The sequence below is a fragment of the Stenella coeruleoalba genome, assembly GCF_951394435.1.
Source record: "Stenella coeruleoalba genome assembly, chromosome: 1".
In the NCBI taxonomy this organism is placed as follows: domain Eukaryota; kingdom Metazoa; phylum Chordata; class Mammalia; order Artiodactyla; family Delphinidae; genus Stenella; species Stenella coeruleoalba.
In genome coordinates this window covers 109023609-109051376 of record NC_137169.1, presented here as the reverse complement: position 1 = coordinate 109051376, position 27768 = coordinate 109023609, and the positions used below count along the sequence as shown (strand labels likewise).

Below are 27768 nucleotides of genomic sequence, written 5' to 3'. Positions count from 1 at the left end.
GACCAACATCCTGTTCTGTGCAGAGAAGTATACACAGACGCGTGGGCCATGCATTTACCAAAAGGACACGGGGATAATCAGAGTCTCAGAGGAACAGACACACGCCCTCAGACTCTCGGTACAGGAAGGTCCCCAAAAGTTTCCACTCCACTCTTCCTCACTCCCTGCACCCTTGTCAACCATCCTGGGAGCTGGAAAGTCCTTTTCTACTTCTAACCTTTGTCCCGTAAGCTGCAGCCCTCCGGAGTCTCTGGGAGCTACCCAGGAACGGAGGTGTTGATGGTAGCGGAGCGTGCGGTTCCAGGGTGGGGCACGAGCGCAGGATGGTGAGGTGGGAGGGCAGGTGAGGGAAGGGACAGCTGCCTGCCCTCTCCACGCCAGATGCCACGTGCACCGGGGAGGAGTGGGCTGCAGTCACGAGGCTGAGGCGTGGCTGGCTCCTGCTCTGCTGTTTACCAGCTGGGAGTGAGAGCCGGAGGAGGTGCCAGGGAGCCTCCCCACTGCAGCCTGGCCTCTGGCCAGCCGGCCTGTTGGGTAAGCAGGAGAGCCAGGCCCAGCTAATCAAACTCTGGGCCGAGTCTGTGCAGGAGATTAGTGGCATCCGGGTCCCGCGGAAGCAGTATCCTGTAGCTCTCCACAGAGCCCTTCCTCAGCGTGGGTCTGCCCAATCTGGGGGGGGTCTCCTTCCCGCAACTAGTGCGGTGCAACGTGGCTCCCCTCCTGTCCCATGGCTCCTCTGCCTCAGCACACGCCTCCAGGCCTGCCCACAGCCCCAGCAGACCAGGAGGATGTGGACGCACCAGGGAGCCAGGGAATTCTAGGGAAGGGCAGCAAAGGGCAGCAAAGGGCAGAGGCTAAGCAGAGGCCTCAAGGAACCCAAGAACCACGGAGATGAGTCTGACCTCATCCTGTAGAAGAGGCACCATCCCCCGAATAAGCCATCCCGTCTTCATCTCTCCCCTCCCCACTTCCCCTGTTCCCGTCACCTGTCTTGGTCAAGTAGAAAGCGCATGATTCTAAACTCACAAAGACCTGGGTTCAAATCACAGCTCAGCCACTTATTGTCCTTGTGCAAGTCCTTGGGCAACTCATGACTATCTTTGAGCATCACTTACCTTATAAGCATCACATAGTTATCTGGAGCGACTATGCCGGCCTCATGGTGGATGTTGGGAGGATTGGAGAAAATCACGGATTTACATAAAGTGACCGGCAAAGGGCCCAGCACACAGAAGGTGATCGATGAATGCTAGCCCCCTTCCCATCACCTATCCTGTTTCTCCTCAAGCCTCCAAACTCTGTTCCTCCCGTCTCTCCCCTTGTCCCCTCCTGATGCCAGGATGCTCTGCCAGCCACTCCTTTCCCCTGCCTGATGCTGGGCCAGGTGCTCCCTCCCTCCTCCCTCTTCCCTCCCCTGGGCCCTGCTCCCTGCCCTCCTGGGCAGCCAGGGCAGCAAGGACGGCACCAAGGGAGTTGCCCCATGGACAGGGCCCCACAGAGACACCACCAAGCCTCGCAGGGTAAGAGGCCCTAGGGCCCTGCAGGCAGGTGGAAGGGGCTGCCAGGAGGTTTAGAGGAGAGGGAGAGATGGCAAGAGACTGGTCGGGAAGTGAGGAGGGAGGAGGGGCAAGCAAAGAGAGAAGGAGAGAAAGATGAGTCGGCAGGGGAAGGCAGGCTGGTGAGAAAGGACAGGTCTCCATAGAGACTGAAGGAGAAATGGGAGGAGGGGCTGGGGACCTGACAGAGGAGGAGAAATAGGAAGGGGGAGAGACAGGAAGCACAGAGAGGAGAAAGAAGGGGAGAGCTGAAGAAGGAAGAGATGGCTGGGACGGGGGAGGAGAGGGGAGCAGAGTCAGGGAAGCTGGAGGGAGGAAGGGTCCACGTCCCAAGTGTGAGCGCCCCCTGGGAGAAAAGGCAGACACTGCTCATCTGGCTGGGACCCCAGGCAGCAGTGGGAGGCTGACCACTCCACCTTTTTCTGTTCATTCAGCAACGGAGGAAGCCGTCCTGCCTTTAGGGATGACAAAGGGTCGGCGAGAAAGCAATAGAACCCTGTCCACCGCCCTTGCCCACCAGCCCAGCACATTCCTCCCCACTGCCCTGGGGGATGGGGTCTCATTTCTGCAGAAAATGTGGGGCACTCAGCCGGGGCAGCGGGGGACGGAGAGTCAGGCGGTCCTTGGGCCCGCAGATGGTCTAACTCAGAGTCTCTCTCTGCAGGATCCCAGGGCCATGTGCTAGGTCAGGGTGTGAGCGCTGAGGGGGAGAGGCTGCAGGGCCACCTGGTGTAGGAAGAACTCCACTGCCGGGGCAAGCACGGGGACCACCCCTACCCCAGGCCTGCTCTGAGGCGCAAGGCTGGAGGCCAAAGAGACGGTGCCACGTCAGGGAGGAAGCTGGGTGGAGCCAGGCAGGATGGGTGGGGAGGCGGGAGGGGCCGGATGGAGCCACTCCCTCTCTGGGCAGTCCTCCCCCCCACCCCACCCCCAGCAGAACCCAGGCCTTCAAGTCCACTCGCCCGCCCCCACCCAGACCAGTAGAGGAAGCCTGCTTGTAAGAAGCATCTCCTGGGCAGAGGGACAGTGTGTGTGTGTGTGTGTGTGTGTGTGTGTGTGTGTGCGCGCGGGGGGTGGGGGTGGGGGGCGCGGGTGGGTTGAACCGAAGCCGGGGGGGGGGGGTGGGTGGTGTCAAGGACTGGACAAGTAGAAGGAAAAAAACGACAAGACAGCAGAGTCAGAGGTTAGGGAAACTATAAGAGGCATAAGGCAGACCTGCAGGGTTTTCTGAAATGAAAGACTGGCCCTGTGCTCTGTGAGAAGCCGCTGTGTGGGTGTAAGAAATGCACCAAGGCCTGGCAGGGGAAGCTTCTTCTCAGGGGCTCCCTTGGTAGGTGTTTAATAAAAGCTAACCATATGAATGAATGAACGACGCGCTCCTCCCCACTCCAACAATGCTCCAGGCTTTCCCCTCAGCAGCTGCCCCTCTGGAGGTCTGTGCCTCCCTGCCCACCCCGCACCAACCCGCCTGTGCTCCCTACTGCCTGCCCTCCCCCTGGACCAGGCACACACAGCAGCGGGGTGGGGGGGATCCCGTCCTCTGTAGGCTGGGGAGCCAATGGAGCCAGAGCCTGCAGGAGGCATAGCAGGGGTCTGTGCTTGCAGCTCTCCCTTCCTCTTCCCCCTAACATCCTCACTCCCCTACCCTCAACCACCACGCCTCTGGAATTCCCAGCTGCTCTCAGGCACAAATGAGCAACCAAGAGATTGACCTCCGGCTGGGCTGCGAGTATTTATTGTGCACCTCTAAGGGGCAGGCACAACAGAATCACAAGATGAGCAAGGCAGACATGGTCCCTGCCTCCATGGGGCTCACTGTCTAGCAGGAAAGCCCCGGTTCACAGATTTCACAGTTACAGCAGTGAGATGATGTGGTGAGTACCAGGAACTCAAATGCTCGTGCTGAGTGTGTAAGCACAAAGGCAGGAGGAGCTCTCTCCAAGGAAAAGACATAATCAGGAACCTGGGGGATGAAAAGTTATCTAGATTGAGGAGGGGCAAGGGAAGGGCATTCCAAGCAGAAGGAATAGTGTGGAGCGGTCCCAGAGTAGTCAGGAGCCCGGCACTTCCGAGGACCTGGAAGAGGCCTCGTGTGACTGTAGGGCAGAGAGTGAAGAGAAGGGTGCACTGGAGGGTGGTCCTACCTTCTCCTCAGATGGCAGGTTCTGCTGGGAAGGAATGGGGTGGGGATGAGGGCCTGGGAATTGGGGAGTGTCTCTCGGTCCTCCGTGGTCCTCAACCTTTGGCCCTGACCCCCTCTCTTCTCTTCACAGAGCTGCTGGCTGCAAAGAAGACCCACACCTGTGAGTAGAGAATTGGGGTAGGAACTGGTGCTGGGGCGTGGAGAGATGGCAAAGCATTTAGCAAGGGTTCCAGGGAGGTCCGTGTAAAAGAAAGGCACGTGCCTTGTGCAGAGATGGAGGAGCTGGGCAGAGATGTCCGGGCCTGAAGGGAGGTGGAGCCTAGAAAAACGGGGGAGATGGGGAGATGGGGAAAGGAGGGGCAGAGGTGAAGAAACCTCAAGATTAGGGCAATCGGAAGAGGTAAGAAAGAAGCCTGAAGAGTGAGAGGGAACATCGCGAAGAAACAAGGAGAGAACAGTGAAAGCGGGCCATGGTAGAAGGAGAGGAAGCTGCTGGACAGAGGCACAGGAGACGCAAGGGGGTGGGGCAGATCGCTGGGCCAGCGGGGAGACGGGGAGGCAGGGTGGCCTCAGGGACTCCGAGAGCCTGCACCAGGCTTTGTGGAGGCAGAGCCAGGTTTGGTGTTCATCTCGGTGGTTAACACATCCCGAGGTGTGAACAAGCCTGGGGCCAGCCTGTGCAGGGCTAGAGAGCAGGAAAGCCTTCATCTCTGTAGGAAACACATAGATAGGAACACTCTGGGTCCTGGGGCCCTGAAAGACTGAGGCTACAGCATGTGAGAAAGGGGTTAGAGCTCAGGAAAGACTTCCCAATGGATTCTAGCAAGTAACATCCTCTCTAGGGAACTCTCAGCACATCAGATCTATCCTCCTAGTTCATGGGAGAGGCTAGTCCCCCAGAAAATGCACCCACTGCACCTTGGTCTCAAAGCTCATGTCCCATCCACATGCCCTTACCAGCCTGAGGGCACTCTGAGGAAGGCCTTCTAAGCATCCTTGAATTGATGAGGACAACTCTGGGGTAGGAGAGGCCACCTGCGTTTCTCTATGGCCCTCTCTTGGATTGCCTACCAGTTCCCCCTGAGAGCTCACTGCGACTCCTCCTGCTGTCAAAACTGCTAGAGCTCCCTGTTCCAAGCAGAGAGATCTCAGAGGGCAAAAGCCTCACCCTCCTCCCTGAGCTGGTCACACAGGGGCTGGGGGCCCACCGGGAGGCTACATCCTTCTGGTGGGGGGGTTGCTTTGCTCAGCACAATCCTGATCGGTGCCTCGCCTGCCCCTAGCCACAGGGCCCCACGGAAATGCTGAGCAGGGCCCTGGGAGGAAAGCGGGTCAAGGAGTGACGTGGGGGAGGTGGGGGAGGTGAGGACCAGGGACCATATGTGGGTGGGGGGAGATGGGGGACTTTCAGAGCATCTGGAACTGGAAGAGGCTCAGCTCCATTCCTACCCTTAACCCCTTACCGCAGAAACCTCGGCCAGGACCACACCCCCTTACCCCTTCGCAACCCACTGGCCCCGTGCAGCCACCCCCTCACCCCACCCCCACCGATGAGTGTCCTCCCCCAACCCACTGCCCAGCTCCTGAGAGCCCGAGGAAGGCCAGCGGGGAAAGGCTTGTGCCAGGCTGAGGAGTCGTGGAGTCCCGGCAACGTCAGAGACCTCTTAGGAGTGTTGGCCCAGAGAATCCAGGAGAGATGAACACCTCCCCCAGGCCCAGAGGCTCTGAAAAATGGACTCCAGGATTGAGACAGCCCCCCAAAGGGGGTCCGAGACAACCCTAAGGAGGGAGGAACCCGAGACGGACCCCCCAGACCAAGAGGGGGCCTGATTCCTAAGGGATCCTGAAGAGGGAACCCCGAGGCTGAGGTACCCCACGGAGCAGCTATGAGGCTCACAGAGCCTCTGAAGTTGACTGGCCTTCCCAAGGCCAAGCAACTCTACAGAGAGATTTGCACACCAGGAGACCCTCGTAAGCAGACCTGAACCAGAGAAAACTTCCCATTCCTCAAGTGGAGTCTGGGGCCAAACTGCCTGATTTTGAATCCGGACGCCACCACTTTACTAGCTGTGTGACCTTGGGCAAGATACCTAACCCCTCTGTGTCTCCTTTTCCTCATCTTTGAAATAGGTATAACGGTACCTACCACATAAAGTAGTTTTTGAGGATTAGCTAATCCACATAAAACGTTAAGAACCATTGCTGGCATATGGCTAAGCATTATCATCATCATCGTCATCATCATTCCAATTTCAGCAGTTTTGCTCCTGAGGAAATTTCTGATGGACTAACCCTTCCTACAGATAGTGGCATTTGTCTGATGATTATTACTGCTACTATTATCATTTATTCCCTAGCCCAGGGCATGCACCGTGTCTGCAGGGAGGGCATGAGCATGGTAGGTGGTGGGGCAGCCTCCCAGACTGCATCTCACTGAGCTCGGCTCTTGGCAGTCCACAGGGTCGCAGGTGGCCCCAGGCAGACATTCTGTGACTTACCTCTGGAAATATCCCTGTCCCTGGAGTCACCTGGCAAAGAGGGTCAGGCTCTGGGATCCTCGGGGGGAGGGGGAGTAGGGACCTGGCCCCAGGCTCGTGTGAGCTCCATTCCGGCTCCCCAGCCAGAACTACCCTGGCGGGTGGAAACAGCTTTTACCGCGTGTGTCTTTCGCCTGTGGTTTTGGAATTTTCCAACACCCCCTGCGATTGGCTGCCCCGCCCCTCACACTCTGCCCCAGGCCCAGATTGGCCACATGGGGCGCCTGTCATCCTACCCACTACACCCCAGAGGGGTGGGGGGGTGGAGCTGGGGGGGGTTGTCACTCGGCCACCTGTGGGGTGCAGATCTTAAACCCCCTGCCCAGCAGCATTGGGGGAGAGCTAGGTGCAGAGCCACGGCCCGCAGCCCCACTGCCATCTGTGCCCCATCCCTGGAACACCCCTGCTGAGAAGGACAGGGAGCCCAGGCGGCAAAGCCCACGACTCAGTCATGAGAAGTAAGTGAATGGGCCACCCGGGAGAGGGGAAGCCTGGGGCCCTCTGGAAAGGACAGGCACCTTGGGAACAGTGTGAGCAGAGCTGAGTGCTCTTCCCTGGCAGGGGGTGTCCCGGTCAAGGCCAAGTCTGTTGGGAGATGGGTGGAATAGTCGGGGAGTCTGGCTCCCCGAGCAGTTCTCTTAGAGCAGCCCCAGTAAAGGGCCTATTGAGGAACTCCTGTGTCATGGGCTCTGAAAAGGATCTCCAAGAGTATCTGAGGTACCCTGCCCCTCGTTTTACAAAAAGAGACTGAGACCCAGAGAGGCCCAGTGCTTCACCCCAGATCACACAGCTGTAGTAGGTGGAGGTTGGTAATTATAAGCCAGCCTGTACTCACTCCCCTGGCTCCCATTGCAGTGTTTCCCTCCGTGCCTCCAAACGGCCTGAGAGTAGGGTGAGAAAAGAGTCCGAAGGAGTTGCTGTACCCTGAAGCGGTGGGACAGTGAGGGTAAAGCCAGGTCAGCAGGCAGAGGCGGTCAGAACCCCAGCATCCAGGCCTCTCCATCACTCTCTGCCCAATGCAGGAACATGATGACCAAGTGGAATCCGGCCAGGGTGCTGTGTGTGTGTGTGTGTGTGTGTGTGTGTGAGAGAGAGAGAGAGAGAGAGAGAGAGAGACCCCACCCCAGGTTCAGATGCCTGTTTGATGAGTAGGATCACACAGTGGAGATGGGAGCAAAAAGCCCTCAGCTTCACCCGTTTCCTGGCCCAGAGCCATGGGCCAACAGCTGGTGGGCAGATGTCTGGGGTCCCTGTGCCATCTAGCAGAGCAGGGGTGGGCAACTCGCCCTTGTAAGGGAAGCCAGAGGACCTCTCAGAGCACAGGGCGAAGGAGGAAAAGGGAAGTCCTATGCCCCTGTGGCCTGAGGCCTGAGGTACCCCCAGCCTCAACCTGGGGTCTTCCCACAACCCACAAAAGAGAGGCCATATTAGATCCTGGAAAGACCCGTGGGCTGAGTCTAAAGACCATGTTCTGGTGCCGCCTCTCACAGACTAGCCTTGTAGCCTTAGGCAAGTTATTGGGCGCTTGTCTCCTTAAAACAAGTAAGTTGAATTTTAAAACAGAACCAACTTTGGGAAGCTCCCAGTTCTGAGGGCCCAGGACCAAAGAGAGAGCGCTGGTCTCTGAGTTAAGCACCTCCAAGGGTAGTGGAGGAAACTCAGCTCTCCCAGAGGGTACACAAAGGCGACCAAGGAAAGGAAAGAACTTCATTTCCACGTTTGGGACGGAGACTCCAGTGCATGTGTATGAGCTGGGGCAGGTCAGGAGGGGTGAGGAGAAGAGCCAGAATCTTCCACAAGAAGAAGGGCCTCTTGGGGCTTCAGTTTCCCTTCTAGCTTCTTCCCATTAGCAGCAAAGCTTAGCAAACCGGTCTTCCCAGAAATGGTCTCAAATCAGCAAATCCACCCTGGGAAGCAATGATCAGATGTGCTTCAGAGCCTGGCAGGAGGGCAGGAGCTCCTGGGACTAGACGGGGGAGACACTTGGTCAGCTCTACATGATATCCCCCTGCGCAGTAGGCAAGAGAGGGGTCTCCTCCAATCTGGGGGTTGGTACCACTGGTCCTTCTCACTAGGACATCCTCGGGTATCTCATAGCCCCAGATTATCTGACTGCCCTGACCCCCTAGTGAGTACCAGCCATCACCATGTTCTCTGACCTTAGCTGGGGCGGGCAGAGCACTGGGGTCTTGGGACTGTGACACACCCAAAGACCCAAGGGCCAGACACACAAGGAGCAGAAATAGATCAAGAAATAAAGAGCGATGCAGAGGCCAAACTCAAATGACGAAAGATCTATGAAACACATGGGGAGAGAGTGATGTCCAGATAGAGATATAACTAGAGAAATGCCAGGAGAGTCAAAACATTGCGGTGTCTAGCCTGAGACAGAACTGGAGTGCAAAGATGGAAGGGCACACAGACGCAGGGAGAGACAGAGAGGAAAGAAAGCTGGCAGGAGAGTGGAGACACTGAGTATTGATCGGGTCTAGGAAGGCAGAAAGTGGGAGGCATGGGATTTCTAGAAGTTCTGAAGGAATGATACAGGCTCTCTGCCATGGCAACATGCTGGTCAGTAGAGAGGAAATGTCCATTAGCCAGAAAGACTCCCCAGCCAGCCAGAGGGAGGGTGGCCCCATCAGCTCACTCTGGGGTGCGGCCGGTGTGGAGCCAAGAGACATGAGGCCCCGGCATTCGGCCTGGATGGGGAGGTGGGAGGACGAGGGGTACGAAGTTGCATGCCTGTCTTTGCTGTGCCCTGATCTATCTCCAGTCTGGTCATGATAATGAGGAGCCGTGGGCCAGAAAGAAGTCCAAGTTCCCGGGTGCCACAGACCTCAGCCTGAGAGCCCTTTACAAAGGGCCCCCTCCTTCCTCGCACCACTGTTGCACCTTCGCCTTTTCCCCTCTTCCCATGCCTAACGGAACTCCCAAACACCCCCAGCCCAAGGCCCTAGATGTTGGGAGCATCCCAGCCCGTCCCACCACAATGAAATGTGGGTGTTGGCGTGGCTGCCCCTCCCAGGGGCTCCCTCTCCCTCCCCTGCCCCCAGGCCACTGCCTCAAACAGGGAACGGGGACTTTCCCATGCTAAGAGCTCTCCAAGAAAGGCAGCCCTGGGGTCTCCTCCCCTCCTCCAGTGACTAGTCCTTTCTGAGATCTAATCTCCACTCCTTCTGCTGCTGCAATGCTGCCCCTCCCTGGGACTCTGGGCTCAGGAAGGATGGAGATGTCTATCTGGGAGGAGGGACGGCAACAGAGCAGGGCCTCGGGGCCAGAGCCAGGGTTCTCCTGGGTCCACTGGTGTCTGCACCAGCAGAGGCACTCTGGAGAGGAGATGCAGCCCGGAGGCCGGGAAGGCCACTGATTGTGGCGTCTGGGCTCCCACCCCTCACAGCTTCCTCCTGGTGATTCATGTCCTCCCCCCAGCCACTGGTTGTTTTCACTCGTTTTTTTTGTTTCCCCTCCTTTCTCCTGTCCCAGACTGCGGGGGTGGCAGGGCACCAAGGGGGGGATTTCAGGTGGCTGGCTGTCTTTCGTGGCTTTTCAAAACCCCAGACTCTCCCTCGCCCACCTGAGTTTTAGCTTCACTACTTTCTCAGCCTGGGATCTGGGTGTATCAGCAGAAAATTCTCACCATGGGCAGGGAGGAGCGTTCACCAGGTACAACTGCTTGTCTCCTGACCCCCAACCCAACCCTCCCCCTCCTGCTCTTTGTGGCGGAGCCCACCGCCGTGGTTTCCAGCTTTGCAGAAGCTGTGGGAACTGAGAGCTGAGAAAGGAGGGAAGCTGGTGACAGGCTGGGGTACACAGGGGTTCCCTGGCCGGAGCTGTGGTCTCCGTGGGAGGAGAGGGACTAGTTTGGGCTGTGGGGTGAGGGGGCCCTAAGCTAAGAAAAGAGATCCATTCCTCTTGCTCACTCACTCATTCGTTCCTGCAGAGAGACCTACCAAGATGTGTGAAAGCCAGTCCACACCCCAAGGGAGCTGTGGTCTCCCGAGGAGTCCCAAGTCAGGAGCTCTGGTGGGATGGGCGAGCCCTGCCTCCCTGGCCTTAGAAGCCAAGGGTAAAAGCAGGAGGGGGCTGGTACCACAGAAGGTGTGGGACAGAGGGAATAACGTCTCTCTGGATCTTTAGACTAGACGTGAATCTTGGCATGAATCTTCCATGGGTGTCCCCCCTGAATTCCGTTCCTAGCCCACCCCCTCACTGCACACTCTCCCCTGCAGCCGGTAACCTTGTCCCCCATCCCATTCCGCCCCATGCATTTGGGCGTCTCATCCTTGTAGAGTATATGGCTCAATGGTTGGGGACACTGGCTCTCAGGTTACAGAGACCTGGGTTCACATGCCAGATCTGCTACTTAGTCAAGCCGCTTACTCTCCCCTGGACTCAGTTTTCTCATTTGTAAAATGGGGGCAATACAAATAGTACCTACTTCACAGGATTGCTGTGATCATTAAATGAAAAATGTATGTAACGCCTGGCACAGAATAAGAATTCAGCCAGTGCTGATGTCTATCTTTATTACTCGTCCCCCTTAATCGATGTCCATTGGAGAAAAGGAGAGAGAAAGAGAAAAGAGGAAAAGCCTAGCTTTAGACTGCTGGGGCACCAGGAGAAGATGAGGACCCCAGCCAATCTGGGTCCTCTGGCTGCATCCTTTCTCTACCAGAGCTGGGGGGTGGTTCCGGGGTTTGAGGGGAGAGATCCCCCTGGGTTGCAGCCCCTCCTTTGCTCCCACCACTTCCTCTCTGTGGTGTAGGGCACCTGGACAGGGCCCAGGGCTGGCTTCCTAAGGTGGCACAGGGCCAAGCTCTGGATGCATTCAAAGGGCGCTATCAATGAATCTCGCAGCTGCGAGAACAGTGAGATTAGAGGAGGCTGGAGGGAGGGGGGACAGCCTACTTTGTCTCTACCATATTTCCCCACATAGGAGGTGCTCAGAGGAAGCTCCCTGGGGATCCTTCAATCCCCGAAGCAGTCCAGAAGAGATTCATTTTCTTTACCTAGTACCATGTCAGAATAAAGTTTTAGAGGTCACACTGGATGGCAGGGAAGATACAAGAATGAGCTGGGGAAGAGACCACCAACCCCACCCTTATGCCCCAGAGAGAGGCATAAACAGGAAGAGGGACTAAATTCTTGCTACTCAGAAAGGTAGGGTGAGGACCAGCAAGCTTGGGCACCGACCAAGAGCTTGTTCAAATGGGAGAGCCTGGACCCCCCTCAGACCTGCCGTGTGGGGACCTGCATTTTAACAAGCTCGCTAGGTGATCTTGTTTAAGACTCAGAGGTCTAGAGTCACGCAGTCACTAGGTGGTTTCAGGAGGTATCGTGTGCACAGGGGCCTTTCTCCCTCCTTGGAACTGGAAGGTTTCCTTTGGTGGGCCCTGGGAGAGAGCTACCGTGTGAGCTACAAAGATCTTCCCGAAGCGGCAGGTGAGGCTGGGCAGAGAGGGCTGCTGCGGGAGCCGTGCTGCAGGGGCTGGCCTAGACGTTCCTGACCTCGGCTTGGTTCTAGTTCCTGGCACTGTCAGGCCCTTAGATGGTAAGTTCCTGGCAGGCCAGGCTCCCGGGAAACAGCTTGAGTAATCCTGTGATTACTCAGCTCCCCTCCCCAATTTGCGTTCCCACCACCTGCTGCTTCAGGGACAGGGCTCAAGGGGGAGGTTTTGAAGGTGAGGTATCCGAGGTGTTTTTCAGCTCCGGCTCACCCCACCTCCACCTCTGCCAGTCCTCTTCCCGTTCTCTCCCCTCCCCTCCTCCACAAGTCACACTCATGTGCACCGGTACTTTCTCTTTGAGGTTTTGGGTAGATGGCATTGCGGGGGGACAGGTGGCAGGGCCAGGAGGGAGGAGTAGGATAAGAGGGCCTGACAGTGCTGAGAGGGCCAGGGGCTGGGCATGGGCCCAGGGCACGAGTGTGGGTTTTTCTGTGTTTCTGCGGCTCTCTCTCTCTCTGGGTCTGTCTCTGTTGTCTCCGGGTCCCAAAACGCTTGGTCTTTCTAGCTCAGAGGCTAGAGGGTCTGACCCTCTAGCCTGAAACCCCTGATCCTATGTGCCTGTCTCATTGCCTGTGTGCCTACCTCACTGTGTGCCTCTGTCTCTGACTATGGTTGGGGAGCATGGGGGAGTGGCTGGCCTGGTGGCTGGGGTCTAAACTCTGGTGTCCCCCAAACATGGGTATTTGTGAAGGTGGTTTGTGGCTGGCCACATCATCCTATGAGAAGGGCGAGGTCTTGGTGACACTGTTGTGAGGTTCCTAGGGCCAGGACCAGCAGTGAGTCAGGCTGTGGGGCAGAGAGATGTGTCTGAGTTACCCGTGTGGTCAGCTCACACACGCACACGGATGTGGCTCTTGGAGAAGGGAAGAGGCAGGGAGGCCTGTGGTTGAGGACTGGGCTGGAGCCCGAGTTCCCACTGTGGCTTGGCCTAGTCTCCCTCCCGCTTACTTTTTTGGGTGACCCATGTTGGTTTCTGCCCTCTCTGGGCTTAAGGCCACCGAGGAGGGAGATCCCACGGTGTTGGAGAGGAAACGCGTTGGGGAGAGGCAAGAGCAGACTCCACAGGGCACAAGCACTTCTCTTGGGCCTCAAATGCCTTCTGGGTTCTGCGCCCACTGCCGTGCATGGTGGTAGCCCGCACACACAGTGCTCGCGGCCACGCAGCGCTTTCCACAGGTGATACCACATACCCACGGTGCTACCGCCCGTCACCCCCTGGACAGGCGGTGAAGGCTATGCTTACCTTTTACTGGCAAGGGAACTGAGACCCAGAGAATCCAGTGGCCAGATGTGCATGTGCCCCCACGTTCTCTGCCCCTTTTCCAGGCACCCAATCCCCCCCGCTTGTTCTCTCTTCCCTCCATTCATTCCAATCTGCTCTTAATTTACTGGAAAGAAGCTCAAAGCTCCCTTGCTGTCTGTCCTGGATGATCACAGCCTATTGTGTGGGTGCTGGCAGACTAGTGGGGCTGGGGATGAGGAGAAGCCTCGAGCTCTAACGGAGGGACTTTAGACACCTATGCACCCCGTCCCCCGTGAGAAGGCAGCTGCTTACTCTGACCCAGCTCAAGGCTAGCCTGAGGGGATGACGGTTTAAGGATGATGGAAACAAGATTTCAGGGAGTGCCACGGAGCCATGGTCACCCTCCCCACCTCACATCAGCAGGTCCTACACGCAACCAGGGTCCAGGCCTGGACCAGAGGAGAGTTCACAGGACTGTGGATTTGCCCTATAGGCAGGCTGCTGCTTCCTCTGACCCTTGGGATCAGAGATGAGAAGGGGCTACGGTCCTAGACGAATTTATGACGTGCTCCACCCCAGGCATGCCCCCTCGGAGAGGAGGCAGCAGGTCAGCAATGGCAGAGGAGAGACCCACATGCCCTTAGGAGTGATGAAAGGGACACCAGCTCTGCCCAGTGTCTTCAAAAATTGGCTGGGGGGAGGCCAATGCCTGGTCCCTGAAACTCAGCAGAGACCTGTGGGCATTGACAAGGATGGGGCAAACCTGGGGCCAGTAACCAACCACAGTGAAGGGAGCGGGGAGGTAGGTTATAGTGAGCTCAGTGGGAGAGAGGGGGGTCCTGGCAGCCAGTGAACAAACACTAACAAATACGCACGTGTGCACACTAGCTCAAGCAGACGTGCCTATTGGCTCACGAACCACGTGTACCTTTCATGTGTACACACACACACACACATATGAGCACCCCTTCAAACATGCAACATGCCCACTGATGTGTGTGCCCCAAAAGTCATATACACAGAACAGCCGAATGGAAAGCTATGGGGAACTGGGATATAGACCCAGCTCATGGGTAACCTAGCGGTATGAACCTGGGCCAACCACCTGATCTCATGGCCTATTCCTTCATCTGTGAAGGAAAAAAAGAGGTTGAATTTGATGGTCCGTAGTCCCAGCCAGTGTTAACCTTCATGATTTGTGCGCACACAGTTGGACGCAGAGGCCCTCGTACACACATTAGCATGCACACTCTCATACGTGGAGACACGCACAGCCACCCTCTGCTCTGGGGCCAGGAACCTAGGAGGGCTGTTTGATCCGCTCCCTGGCTCTCAGACATCCAGCAGAGCTGGTTTTTCGACCCCACTTTCCTGGGCTCCATCTCGGCTTCTCCTTACCCTCTCTGGGGCCCACCCAGTGGACCCTGCCCCCTTCGGCCCCTGGTCTCTGCACAGCCCCTCCCTGAGCCTTCACTGCCCAGCCGAGGATGGCTGACATCTCTACCTGTCCCCCAGGTGCCTCCTGCCTGGTGGACCACATCTTCCCACCATGCCCCACACTCTGCCCCTGTGGGCCGAGCCCCAGTGGGGGAGGGCGGCACAGAGGAAGCCCCCTGGGCGGGAAGCAGGTGTTGTGAAGCCGTGAGGACTCCTAGGTCCCCAGGCAAGAGGGAGGCAACTAGAGCTTTTCATCTTGAGGGGCTGAACAGGTGGCCTCTGCAGCTGTTTTCTCTGCCCCTGTAGAACTGATACAACCCCCGGCCAGCCCGGGAAACTAAAACAGCCTCCACAGACACTTTGCTGAATGGCATTTGGCATTCACTCCTTCATCCGTCTTGCAAGAGGGAAACAGCAAGCTGGAGCGGGGGAGGGAAGCAAGGGAAGCCCCATGTCCCTGTATCTGCCCCCCAGGTACAGGCGGTAGGATACACCAAAGGCTCCTGGGCTGACCTCTGCTCTTTCCCTCTTCTAGCACAAATTGAAGTGATCCCTTGCAAAATCTGTGGGGACAAATCATCTGGGATCCATTACGGGGTTATCACCTGTGAGGGGTGCAAGGTGAGTATACACACATACACAGTCTCTTCAGAGATGGGGAGAGGGGGCTCGGTGGCCTTTGTTCTGCCTGCGGGGCTGGTCTCCTGAGACAGCTAGGGAGCTGCCCGGGTGGCACCTTGCCTGGAGAGCCCTGCACAGGAGGGCCTTGTCTTCAACTAGGGAAGTGATTGCAGGACAGATTACAATGGAGGAGAGAAAACTGAGGCGTCGTGTAAGATCTGGAAAAGGTGGGGCTAGAGCTTGCGGGCTGCAGGCACTTGGGACTGAGCTGGGCCTGGCCCAGATCAGCAGTCCTGGTCTCCACCTGCCTTCCCCAGGGTTTCTTCCGCCGGAGCCAGCAGTGTAACGTGGCTTACTCCTGCACCCGTCAGCAGAACTGCCCCATTGACCGCACTAGCCGAAACCGATGCCAGCACTGCCGCCTGCAGAAATGCCTGGCCCTGGGCATGTCCCGAGACGGTGAGGCCAAGCGCGCAGCCCCCGGGGCTTCAGTCTCCAGAGGGGCAGCCTGACCTGCTGTGCCAGACAGGGGTTAGAACGCCCTTCGGGGGCTCCGTCCCTCCCTCTGGCAGGCCCTTGTCTCTTCCACTGTTCACCGAGGCAGTGGGCAGGCTACCCTCATCAGAGGTCTTCACAGTCCCCAGCTTCAGGCTCTGCTACAACAACCCTCCTTTCCCCAAGGTCCCAGACTCTTCATTGGCTCCTTCCTCCGGATGGAGTTTCCTCACCCGACTCCCCTGTGACCCAGATCCCATCCGCATTCCACATCTTTCCCTCCTGCCCCATGGCTCCAGTTCCAGCTCCGTCTCCCTCCGTAGTGCCCCATCCCCAGCCTGGGCCAGGGGGCGAGGGCTGCGAATGGGACCACAGTTGGCCTGAGAACAGCCCAGAAGGCTGAGGCTGGGGAGGCCGGCTGTTCCTGGCGGCTTTTCTCCGCCTTCCTCAGCCACTGCCCCCTCGCAGCCCCCAAACCGCTCCCACGGCAACACCGCGGAAGGAGCCCAGGCCGGGGCCGGGGGAGACCTGAGGTGATGAGGAGCCAGAAGAAGCCTGTCAGCACTTTTCAGCGCCCAAAATAACAAAGTGAAAGGAAATACGCAGGGTTGCAGAGGGGCAGGCGGGGCGACCAGGGGCTGTGTCCCCACACCTGGGAGGGGTGGCAGGGCAAATGAAAAGGCAGGAAAGAGAGAGCAGAAGAGGATGTTCAGAAACAAGCCGCGGAGCCTGGGTTGGGCTGTGGTGAGTATCTAGGTCACCAGGGAGCCTGCAGGCCTGACCACAGGGAGACCTGTGTTCTCGGCTCTCCTCTTCCTCCGACCCTCCTAGACAGGCGCGGTGACCCCAATATAGCTCGAGGCCCCCCACTCAGCCACCCCCAGCCCCATATCAGGAGGCCAGGGCCCTCAGTCAGGACTCATTTCTCTGAATTCTGTAGAAGGTGGATTCGAGCCAGGAGCGTTTGCCCGGGAGACTGAAATGTCTGGGTTGCACTGAGCCCCGAAGCAAACCAGAGTGAGAGATGGGAGGGGTCTTGAACAAAAGTGCCCTGAAGGGAGGCTCTCAGGCAGGACTGGAGAAGCTCTGCTTGGAGTCAGCTATTCAGGGAGCAGCAAGTTCACCCTGTGATGATGCAGATGCCTACTCACTCTGCCCTGTACCCTGTCCTCCCCCCTCAAAAACTCCTGATCCCCGAACCTCTTTCAGCTGTCAAGTTTGGCCGCATGTCCAAGAAGCAAAGGGACAGCCTGCATGCTGAGGTGCAGAAACAACTGCAACAGCGGCAACAGCAGCAAAGGGAACAAGCGGCCAAGACCCCTCCTGCAGGAGCCCAAGGAGCAGACCCCCTCGCCTGCACCTTGGGGCTCCCAGATGGGCAGCTGCCCCTGGGCTCCTCGCCTGACCTGCCAGAGGCCTCAGCCTGTCCCCCCAGTCTCCTGAGAGCCCCAGGCTGCGGGCCCTCCTACTCCAACAGCTTGGCCAAGGCCGGGCTCAACGGGGCCTCGTACCACCTGGAATACAGCCCTGAGCGGGGCAAGACCGACGGCAGAGAGAACTGCTATGGCTCAGGCAGCCAGCCGACCCCTGACAGGTGTGGACTCCACTTCGAGGACCCCAGGCACCCTGGGCTTGGGGAACCAGGACGGGGCCCGGACAGCTACTTCAGCCCCAGTTTCCGCAGCACCCCAGAGGCGCCTTATGCCTCCCTGACAGAGATTGGTGAGCCCCTGGGGAGGTAGCTGGAGAGAAGGGAGGGGGAGGAAGAGAAGGGAGGGGCTTCCAAGAAGGGGGCCCTAGTCAGCACCCCGTGTAAACCAGACGTGCACAGGGGCCTCGGGGGGAGGCAGAGCAGCGCTAGGCCAGGCAGTGGAGTGCCCCTTGTATGGGAAGGGTAGGAGCTGGCTGAGATCGAGCCCCTGTTTTCCTCCTCCTTCTCCGGCCCCAGAGCATCTGGTGCAGAACGTTTGTAAGTCCTACCGAGAGACGTGTCAGCTGCGGCTGGAGGACCTGCTCGGACAGCGCTCCACCGTCTTCTCCCGAGAGGAGGTGGCCGGCTACCAGAGGAAGGTGAGGCCAGGAGACTGCGCAAGGAAGGGAGGACCTCCCACCACCACTGGGGGGTCCAGAGACAGCCACCTGCACACACAAGTGGGCTGGGGCGAGGCAGGGTATCCCAGAAAGACACAGTGGGTACTGCTGTTAAGTACGCACCCTAGTAGATGGATGAGAGCTTCTCCTCAGCTCCTGCCTATGGTCATTTTACGCGTCCTTCATCCTACCTCCCCCATCACCCCGACATTGGCGAACAGACCTCGGCCTAAGCTCCTTCCTCCTCTATCGACGACGACAAGAGTCAGAATCCTGAGCAGCATTTGTTAAGTGCTCCTTCTCTGCCAGGCACTGTGCTGAGCGCTTTACATAAATTATCCTTGACCCTAAGGACAACCAACCTATGAGGCTGGCATCTATCTCTGTTCTTAATGGACCGAGAAACTGAGCTCAGAGGAGTTCGTAGACTTACTCCTCGTCGCAAAGTAGTGGATCTGAAGGCAAATTCAGATCCATCTGGCTCCAAAGCTTGTTCTCTCCCTCCTGTCACTCTGACAACAGCTCCTGCGCTAAACGCACCTGTTTGGTACTGAACTTGGGTATGTCTTAGTCACCTCAACAAGATGCACACTCTTTGAGGGCAAAAGCTGTATCTCAGACGTTTGTTAAGTCCCCACAACAGCTAACTCTGCGCCAGTGGCTGGTGGGCGCTAAGCGCGTCCAAGTGACAGGAATTAACCTGGAGTGCACATTTGTGCTAAGAATAGGCTAAAAACACGGGTGCTGAGAATGTGGCGGTTCAGAATCTACCCCCTGCAGTTTATCTGTCTGGGTTCCCAGGGCCTTGGGGGGGGGTCCCGGGGTCATAAAGAGGGCTACAGTGGGACCCCCTCCTTCCCTGCAGTCAATGTGGGAGATGTGGGAACGCTGTGCCCACCGCCTCACCGAGGCCATTCAGTACGTGGTGGAGTTCGCTAAGAGGCTCTCGGGCTTTATGGAGCTCTGCCAGAATGACCAGATCGTGCTACTCAAAGCAGGTGCCCAGGGAGAGGGGGCGGGCCTGGGGGCAGTGGGGACAGACGAGGAAACGGGCAGGGCTGAGTGGAGGGAGGTGCCTTAAGGGAACTGGGACACTGAGGGAGACAGAGACAGATTCCTGGCCATGTTTGATGGTGTACCTGCCTTTCTCCCCACTCCCCAGGAGCCATGGAAGTAGTGCTGGTCAGGATGTGCCGGGCCTACAATGCTGACAACCATACAGTCTTTTTTGAAGGCAAATACGGTGGCATGGAGCTCTTCCGAGCCTTGGGTGAGGGGCAGGGGGAAATGAGAGAGAGGAGTCGGATGCCAATCCCATCCTGGAGACCCAGGGCGCCCTCTTTTCAGGACAGATTGCCCGCTCTGCTCCAAACACCAAGGGGCGGGTGTCCTCGGGCACTGTGGCCTCACCCACCTTGCTCACTCTTTCGTTTCCACCCCACCAGGCTGCAGCGAGCTCATCAGCTCCATCTTTGACTTCTCCCACTCCCTGAGTGCCTTGCATTTTTCCGAGGACGAGATTGCCCTCTACACGGCCCTCGTCCTCATCAACGCCAGTGAGTGTCACTGGGCTTGGGTAAAGGACATTCAGGCAGTGGGAGGGCGCAACAGATACTGAAGAGTCTGGACCTTCGCTTGTGGTTAAATCTGGGAAGTCACTTTAAAGAGCAGAATGAGCCCCCCCCCCACCGCCCCGAATATTGCTGTAAAAATATGAGTTAAAATAAAGATCCAGGGGAGCCTGACAGAGGGAAAAGAGCAGCGCAGGCGGGGTTGGAGAAGTTGGGAGACGTGAGGAAGAGTGGAAGTGAGCCATTTCCCTGGGAGAAATTAGTCTGCTTGTGAGTCCCTGTCAGTGACTCCATTGCAGCCGCACGTTGGAATCGCCTGGGGAGCTTTAAAAACGATTGCTGCGACTCTGAGGTCATTGATCTGGGGTGCTGCCGGAACACCAGAAGTTTTAACAGCCTCTCACAAGGGATTGTAATGTGCCACCAAGCTTGAGAATCACTGCTCTGTGTGAACTCATTTCAAGACTACACGCCATCGGGAACTCCCTGGCGGTCCAGTAGTTAGGATTCCACGCTTTGACTGCCGAGGGCATGGGTTCCATCCCTGGTTGGGGCACTAAGATCCCACAAGCCCCGCAGCGCAGCCAGAAACAGAAACGAAAACCAAACCAAAACAAAAGACAACATGCCATCATGGCAGGACTCTGGATGTCCGCTCCGCTGGAATGGAGTGGGGCTGGTGAGCCAGCTGAATGCTGAGGATTCAGAGAACCTGGGGAAGTGGCTTGAGCTGCTAACCTGAGTTTGCAGACCAAGATTATCAGTCTTCTGGCTCTGCCAATGAGTAGAGACCTAAACATTCCCCTTGAACTAGAAATAAAGACTTAAGAGATGACTTCTGGGTATTTTATGGAGTCAGGGCAAAAGGCGGTTTGTCTCTTGAAGTTGGCCACAGACTGCTGCAGAGGCCTTGTTGCTGACCTAGGTGGCTTTACAAAGTCCATCTCCTATCTGGAGCCGTCCCTGCCAGGTGGCGGGGAAGAAGAGAGAACTTTTTTTTTCTTCCCCACAGCAGAGTTTTAGTGCCTAGCTTTGAATTAGCTATGTGAAATATCAGGGTACCAGGGATAGAGCAGCTTGGAACTGGGAGATTGGAATGTCTCATCCCTTTCTTCTCTCTCCAGTTTTCCTTGTAGAAAGCTAGCCCAGCCCAAGGCCCCATAGCTTACCATTATCAAACCAAGACACACACATTCACACACACACACACACACACACACACACACACACACACACACACACACACTTACACTCTCTCTCACTCAGCTAGGAAGATCTATATTCAGCACAGATGTCCAGAATGACACACCCTTTTGGGGAAGTTAACGTCCATGTTCTTTCTTTTTCTTGCTATGGTCCCATCCCCTCCTTCAGACCGGCCAGGGCTCCAAGAGAAAAGGAAAGTAGAACAGCTGCAGTACAGTCTGGAGCTGGCCTTTCATCATCATCTCTGCAAGACTCATCGCCACGGCATCCTGGCAAAGGTAGGAGCAGTCCCTGGGACAGAGGAGGTCAGGCCCAGTGCCAGATCTGTGACATCAGGGCTTGCGAGGGCCATGGTCTGAGGGTCCAGAGGAGGAAGTGCTTGAGTGCTAAGTTGTGTGAGAGAGCTTGCAACAACCTGGGGGCAAGGGGACTGATCAGTCACTTCCATGTGGGTAAAGATGAGAAGTTAGGGAGCCTGGAATTGGGAGGGACCTCCAGGGAACAATTCAGTTTAATAGAGCCACCACTTACCCAGCATCTGCTTGTACTGTGGAATGGAAAGATACAGAGATGTCGTCCTTACCCCCACCAAGAGCTTTTAATCTGCTGTGAAGAAGAGACTCGTGTACCAATGACCCTAAGAGGAGAATGTGTTATGGGATATAATAATAATGGGATTAACAAAGTGCTTTCACAGATATGCTCATCTTTATGACAACTCAGTAAGATAGGTGTTAAAATCTCCCTGTCGTGATAAGGAAACTTAAATGACTTGTCGAAGTTTATGCAATTATAAGTGATAAATGTAAGGTTTAATCCCAGGGCTTTTTCTACCGTATCCCTGTGCCCCTAATATAGTACTACAATAAGAGATATTGGGGAAATGTGAGAGCATGGAAGAGAGATTAAAAATAACTTGAGGGTAAAAGGAGTGGGTCATAAATGCTTCCCAGAGAAGATGGCATTTAAACTAGGCCATGAAATATGTAAGATTTTAACAGGCCTTCAGGGGGTGGGGCAGGCATTCCAGGCTTAGGGAACAATATGGAGAAAAATAAGGAGGCAAGATAATGCATATACAGAGAATAGTTCATGGAACATTTTGACTAAAGTGTAAGGTCAGGAGCTGGGATTGATTGATGGGGGCAAGGAAATAGCAGAAGACAAGCTTGAAAATTAGGTCAAGGAGCAAATCAGAGAGGACTTTCAAGGCCATATTAAAGAGTTACGACTTTATTTCCAGGCAATGGAGAGCACCAAAGGCTAGACGAATGATATCATCAGAGCTATTATTTAGGCAATTTAATTTGGAACCAGTGTAAAGGAACCATTTATGTAACGGTTCAGGCAATGGGCACTTGCTATGTGCCAGGCAGAGTGCTAGGTGCCGAGAATACAGAAGTGACTTAAACGACAGGCTCTGACCTAAATAAACTTCAAGTCCGGTAGAATAGATTAGGGGGAGGAGAACCTGAGAGAGCAGTTGGAAAGCAAATCTCTGTTGGATCCACCTTCAGAATACATCACCTCCCACTGTTACTCCCTAGCTGTCAGTTCTCACTTGGACCATTAAAGAGGCCTCCTTAACTGGACCCCTGCTCCATCCCTGTCTGTCCTAGGCAGCCACACAGCACTGTTCTCAGCGCACCCAGAGCTGCCCATCATGCTGAAAATCAAATCTAGAGTCTGTTTCGTGGCCGACTGGCCTCATGATGTGTCTGGCCCCCCGACTTCTTTTCTCACCTCATCTCCTTCCACTGCCCTCTCAGTCACCCATTCCAGCAACACTGGCCTCCTTGCTATTCCTTGAACACATCAAGCCCGGTTGCTTCTCAGGACTTTGCTGTTCCAGCTGCCTGGAATGTTCTTCCCCTAGTTTTCCAAATGGCCTGCTCCAGCCCTTCATTCTGGAGAGGTTTTCCCAGACCACCCCATACAAAAAGCCCTCTACCCATCACTCTGCTTTATTGTTTTTCTTTTGTTTTGGGGGGGTTTTTTTTTGTTTTTTTGTTTTTTGTTTTTTGTTTTTTGCGGTATGCAGGCCTCTCACTGTTGTGGCCTCTCCCGTTGCGGAGCACAGGCTCCGGACGCGCAGGCTCAGCGGCCATGGCTCACGGGCCCATCCGCTCCACGGCATGTGGGATCTTCCCAGACAGGGGCACGAACCCGTGTCCCCTGCATCGGCAGGCGGACTCTCAACCACTGCGCCACCAGGGAAGCCCTGCTTTATTGTTTTTTAAAGACGTTTTCTAACATATGTTTATTTTCCGGCTCCCTCACTAGAATATACACTTAATAAAGGTAGAGATTTTATTTTCTTCACTGATGTATCACCACAGCCCATCACAGTTCCTAGCCAAAAGGGTCTCAACAAATATTTGAGAATGAATGAAAGAATGAATGAATGAAGCTATTGCAATAGCCCAGACAAATGCAAAATAAAGCAGGAGGAATGAAAAGAGGATGAATTCAAGAGATTTCAAGGGATCCCATGCTGCCTGCTCTTCCCTGACTGGCCCTTTCCTAGGCAACTAAGCTGGGGAAAAGGGGGTGGCTGGTGAGAGGTGTTTTTAAGGCTCACTTGCTTGTACAGGAAACTGCAGACGATAAATGGTTTTCTCAGCCTTTCTCCAGTGAGGTCTCCCTGCCTCTATCTCCTCATGGCTCTCTGGGCCTTTTTCATTCCCCTCCACCGGCTGAGTGCTGGCAGTGTTGGTTTACTGTTTGCAGTGTTGGGTACCTGCTTGGGCTTAGTCCAAACAAACAGTTACTGAGCATTTGCCATGTGCAAGCAGTTTGATAGGTACAGAGGATACAGAGAGAGGGAGGGAGGGAAGGGAGAGAGAGAGACCCTACCTAAGGAGTTTAAATCTAGGGTAGGGAGACGGACAAATTGGATCATTTTCCTAAAATGGGATTTCAGTGCTGCACAGAGGGAAGCCCAAAGGAAGGGCCCTTAACCCAGGGAAATAGTCCTAGAGGAGGTAACAGTGAAGGCGAGTAAGAATTAGCCAAGCACAGAAGAATTGGATAGGCATCCCAGGGGAGGGGAACAGTATCAACAAAGGCAAAGAGGCACATAACATTACATAACAGAGAGTGACAGAATTTCACTATTATAAAAGCATAAAGTGTGAGTTAGAGAGTCTTTAACAGGGCTCATCTTAGGAGTAGCAGGAACACCATTTGGGGGTTTCAGCCAGAAAACATGTACCTGTCCCACAGCAGCTCTCGCTAGCCTCCAGTTGCCTGAACACAGACCTACCCCTACCAATGGGATCTGGCTGTTCCACAAGTGCCAAGTGTGCAGGGAGAAAGCAAGGAGGGTTATCCAAGCCCAGGAAGGATGGGGGTACTTCTCTGCTCTGGGGACAGAGCTGTAGTACTGACCTTCCTTCCCCATGAACCCATGTCCAGCTGCCACCCAAGGGGAAGCTTCGGAGCCTGTGTAGCCAGCATGTGGAAAAGCTGCAAACCTTCCAGCATCTCCACCCCATCGTGGTCCAAGCTGCTTTCCCTCCACTCTACAAGGAACTCTTCAGCACTGAAATCGAGTCACCTGAGGGGCTGTCCAAGTGACCTGGAGGAGGGACTCCGTTCCCTTCCCTAGAGCCTCGTGGCTCACCTTCCCCTTGGCCTTTTCCTTTCTTGTGCGCCCTGGAGGGTGGTCTCTGCCTGTTTTGGGGGGGGTGGTGAGCAAATGCGGAGACTGGCTTTCTGCCCACCAGCCTGCCTGGCGGCAGGCCAAGAGCTGGGGGGGCGGGGATGGAGGAACACCATCTCCAGCCTCAGCTTTGTCCTGGCTTCTCTCAGCTTCTGGGAGACCTGGGGTGGGATACAAGGACCTCTAGGAGGACCTAGGTGTCCTCAGGACAACAGGGGGATCCAGGACACCCTGGACAAACAGAACTCAACTCTGGGCTCAGAAGCTAAGAATAGGCCTTTGAAATACCTCATTGCATTTCCCTGGGGGCTTTGGCTGGGGAGACGCATCAAGCTCAGAGACTGGCATCTGGAGCCCAGGAGGACCTGTACATAACATGAACCTGGATTGTTAGATTGTCTGCCTTCCCCCTTCCTCCCAGCTCAGCAAGGAAACCGTTGGGTACCCTGGGGTCTAAAAGAGACTAGATATGTGGAGGGTAAGGATGGGATGGGGATAAGGGAGGGGCTGGGGATAATATTTTTATGGGATTTGGGTATAAGGATAGGGTATGATGAAGGCCAAGAGCGTCACAGATGGACAGACAGACAGAGTTAGAACTCAAACTTCTTATGTGCACTTTAAAAATAGACTTTAGTGGTTACACAAATGTGATCAGAGACACATGTCCACATACATGTGAAACACATAGTCACACACTTAACCTGTAGTCATGCAGCTCTATAGATGCATTTGATCTGACACAATCTCTGTCTTCCTTGAGGTCACAGATCAGAGGAACTTCGTGGCCTCAGGGAAGATCCCAATCCTGAGGGACCCCAGAACATTTTCACCTGGTGCCCCAGTTCACCAATCTTAGACGTGGGGTGGCCCAAACTCTATCCCAGCCCCAGCTGTCTTCTGTCAAAGGAAACCCTAAAAGAAGAGATGGCTGGACACAGTCAGAAGGCCAAGGACAGACCCTCGGAGGACTGTCTGGGCCCCATCCTCCAGCCCTGCTCTCGTTATGGCGAAACGCAGCAGATGCGATTCCACCACTCTGTGCCTGGGTACCACCAAGTCTGGCAGGGTGAAGGAGACCTGTTTCTCCAGCCATGATCTTGCCCGAGAACTTCTCTTGCCTTTATAAATAGCTGTGAGCCCTCCTCTGAGGGATAAACAGCAGGTGGTCAGGAGGGTTTTTTTTTTTTTTCCTCTCAGGGGAGGGTGAACATAAACCCTAACCTGTGCTATTCTTTATAAAACGACTTCAAAGGCAAGAGGTGTTGCTGCTCTGCAATCTCATTCCTGTGTGAGGACCCAGGTTCCCAGCCCTGCCAGCCGTCCGCACTGTGAGGATTCTGCACCCACCCTGAGAGGTCCCCCACGGAGGCGTGGGGGCTGGTCCTCAGGAGCCCCCCACCGAAGCCATCTCAGACTAAGCTCCGCAGTGGGTGTTCTGGGCTGAGAACTTGCCCCACAAATGATACCCACAGGGAACATTTAGAATGAGAGGCTGCACAGAACTGCCCCGCATCTGGGAGACTGAAAGACAACCCGACGGAAAGTGCCTGACCCCAGAGCTCCGCAGGGGGGAATCAGGATGCCCGAGAGACCCTGCGGAGCTGCCCAGCAGCTTCCACCACCGAGCCCTCCACCCCTTGGGGCTCCGGAGCCTCCCTCTGCGCTCCCTCCCCTCCTCTGCCATCCTGAGGTGGCGCCTGCTGCAGCCCTCCCTGGTTGCTTTATTTATTTATTTTGCACCAACAGGGTTGCTGCAGACTCATTCTTGCCTGGTTTAAAAAGAGAGAGAGGAAAAAAAAAAAAAAGGAGAAATGCTTTCTGGCTCTTCTCTCTACCTCGGTCTTGGCAGCAGCCGCTGCAGCAGCAACAGCAGCAGCGGCAGGCAGGGGGGCAGCGGGGAGAGAGGCGCAAGGGGAGGTGCGGGGCAGAGGTACAGCTCGAGTGGGACGGGCCCCCAGCCCCGCACAGATGCAGTGCCCAACTTGATGCCACCCTCCAGCTTCTCTGGTAAGTGCACCTACCTCCTGTCCCAGAGCTGCAGCTGCCCTTCTCCATAACGTTCTCAGAGACAAGGCCAGACCCGTCAAGGCTAGAGGGTCTGTGCCCACCCCAGGCCCAGCCAACCATCGATCCTGGCCCCATAGGACTTTGATGGGAAAACTAAGATGGCCCAGGTTCTCCGGAGGGAAGGACTCCAAGCAGACCTCCCTCCATTTCCGGGGTGCTCTCTCTACCTCTGGGAAGGGTTTTCCTGCAATCCGTGTGGATATTCCAGAAATCTTACCTCCAAGAGAGAGCCCCCTCCCGGTGTAGGTCCCCATGCCTCACTCAGGTCTGCTTTAAAGAGGATATCCAGGATCAGATGTGTCTCTGGACTGCCACATAGAGACAAGAGGAAAGCTCCCTGTTCCTTGAGGGTGATGCCCCAGACCCCAGCCCATACAAGGAGAGAAAGGAACTGTCCTGACACCTATCTCTTCCTGCAAAGTGGCCGGAAGCCAGTCCTGTAGCCGTGGAGATTGGCAAGGGAAGTTTATGATTACATTAGCGACCTTTAAAGAGAAGGGGCCAGATCCCCAGCCCCTGGCCCAGCGGGCTTCGGAGACTAAGAGGACATTCACAGGAGTGGCAAGGAGGGAAGCTAGGTTACACGCTTCACTGCACTTTTGCTGAATGCAGGAAAGAAGGATGAGCAGGAACTGCAGCAGTAGTGATAAAGAGCTAGCCGTCAGGTGGACTTACCAGGGGGATGAGGGTGGCTGGGACATTTCTCTGCCTGGAGAACTCTTAGCGTGCCATCCATACCTGTTAGGTTGGGATTGGGAACAGAGGAGTCTGCTCAGCAGCTTCTGCCATGCCATTCCTTCTCATGCCCAAGCCTCAGTACGGTGTCCTACGTCCCTCTGCTCTTTGGGCCTCTTTCTTCAGTTTCTGAACTACTACAGTCCTCTGAATTAGCTATAGGGTAGCCACCAGAACGATCCTTCTAGGAGAGGGTATAGAATGGGAAATAAAGGGGAAGAAATCACACCATCTCTTAAACTGCTTCTCCTAAGTTCCACCTGGGAGAAAACGGGCCGTGGGGTAGAAAGCTGACCCTGTAGGGCCCAGAAAGCCTGAGGCCTGAAAGGTCAAAGGTGATTGGGATCTGCAGCTAGAAAGAAACCGTGGCCTCCTGCCTCAGTTGGCTCCGTTGGTCCTATCTCTGTAGCATCCCTTGCCCATTCCAATACCTCCCCTCCCTTGGGGTCCCGGTTGTCACTAAACAGGGTGAGTCTATGGGACCTCTTCTCCTCCAGCACCTCAGTCAGGCTCCAGTGGTCATCTGCCTGATTTTGCCCAGGCCCCTGGCACCCAGAAACCACTTTAAGTTGACAGGCTGTGCACACAGACTGTGCCCAGAGATCTGCTGTGCCCGCCAAGGGCTCCCTTGGTCCCCACCATAGCGTCTGGCCAGGCGCTGTCTCTCCTCACTTGTCTATGCCTACCTGGCTCTCAGTCTGTCTCTTGTGTTTTTCTCAGGCAGCAGAGGCCAAAGGGGACAAGAGATCTCCCTCAGACTCACACACTAGGCTTGAATCAAAACACCACGAAGGAGGGGTATGAGAGAAGCCTAAGTCTGAGGACCAAGCAACAAAACTGGGGCATCTCTTGGGTCCCTCACACCCTAATGTCATATATAGGGGAGGCGGGG

At 55.7% G+C, this 27768-nt stretch overlaps 1 protein-coding gene across 3 annotated transcripts; it reads left to right on the top strand.

The window, feature by feature from the left end:
- Positions 1-1429: 1429 nt before the first annotated feature.
- On the top strand, positions 1430-27593 carry RORC (RAR related orphan receptor C). 3 transcript variants are annotated; one of them, XM_079936651.1, is made up of 11 exons: positions 1430-1520; positions 3830-3859; positions 14959-15044; positions 15362-15503; positions 16749-17261; positions 17488-17609; positions 18496-18628; positions 18793-18900; positions 19076-19186; positions 20576-20685; positions 23825-27593. In XM_079936651.1, exons 1-11 carry the CDS (start codon positions 1481-1483, stop codon positions 23984-23986), a joined length of 1557 nt encoding a protein of 518 aa, XP_079792777.1. In that variant the 5' UTR covers positions 1430-1480; the 3' UTR covers positions 23987-27593. The 3 variants fall into 3 exon arrangements, with proteins under 3 accessions (XP_079792777.1, XP_079792776.1, XP_079792778.1); XM_079936650.1 differs by lacking the exon at positions 1430-1520 and having other exon boundaries at positions 3701-3859; XM_079936652.1 differs by lacking the exons at positions 1430-1520; positions 18793-18900 and having other exon boundaries at positions 3701-3859.
- The last annotated feature ends 175 nt before the right edge of the window (positions 27594-27768 follow it).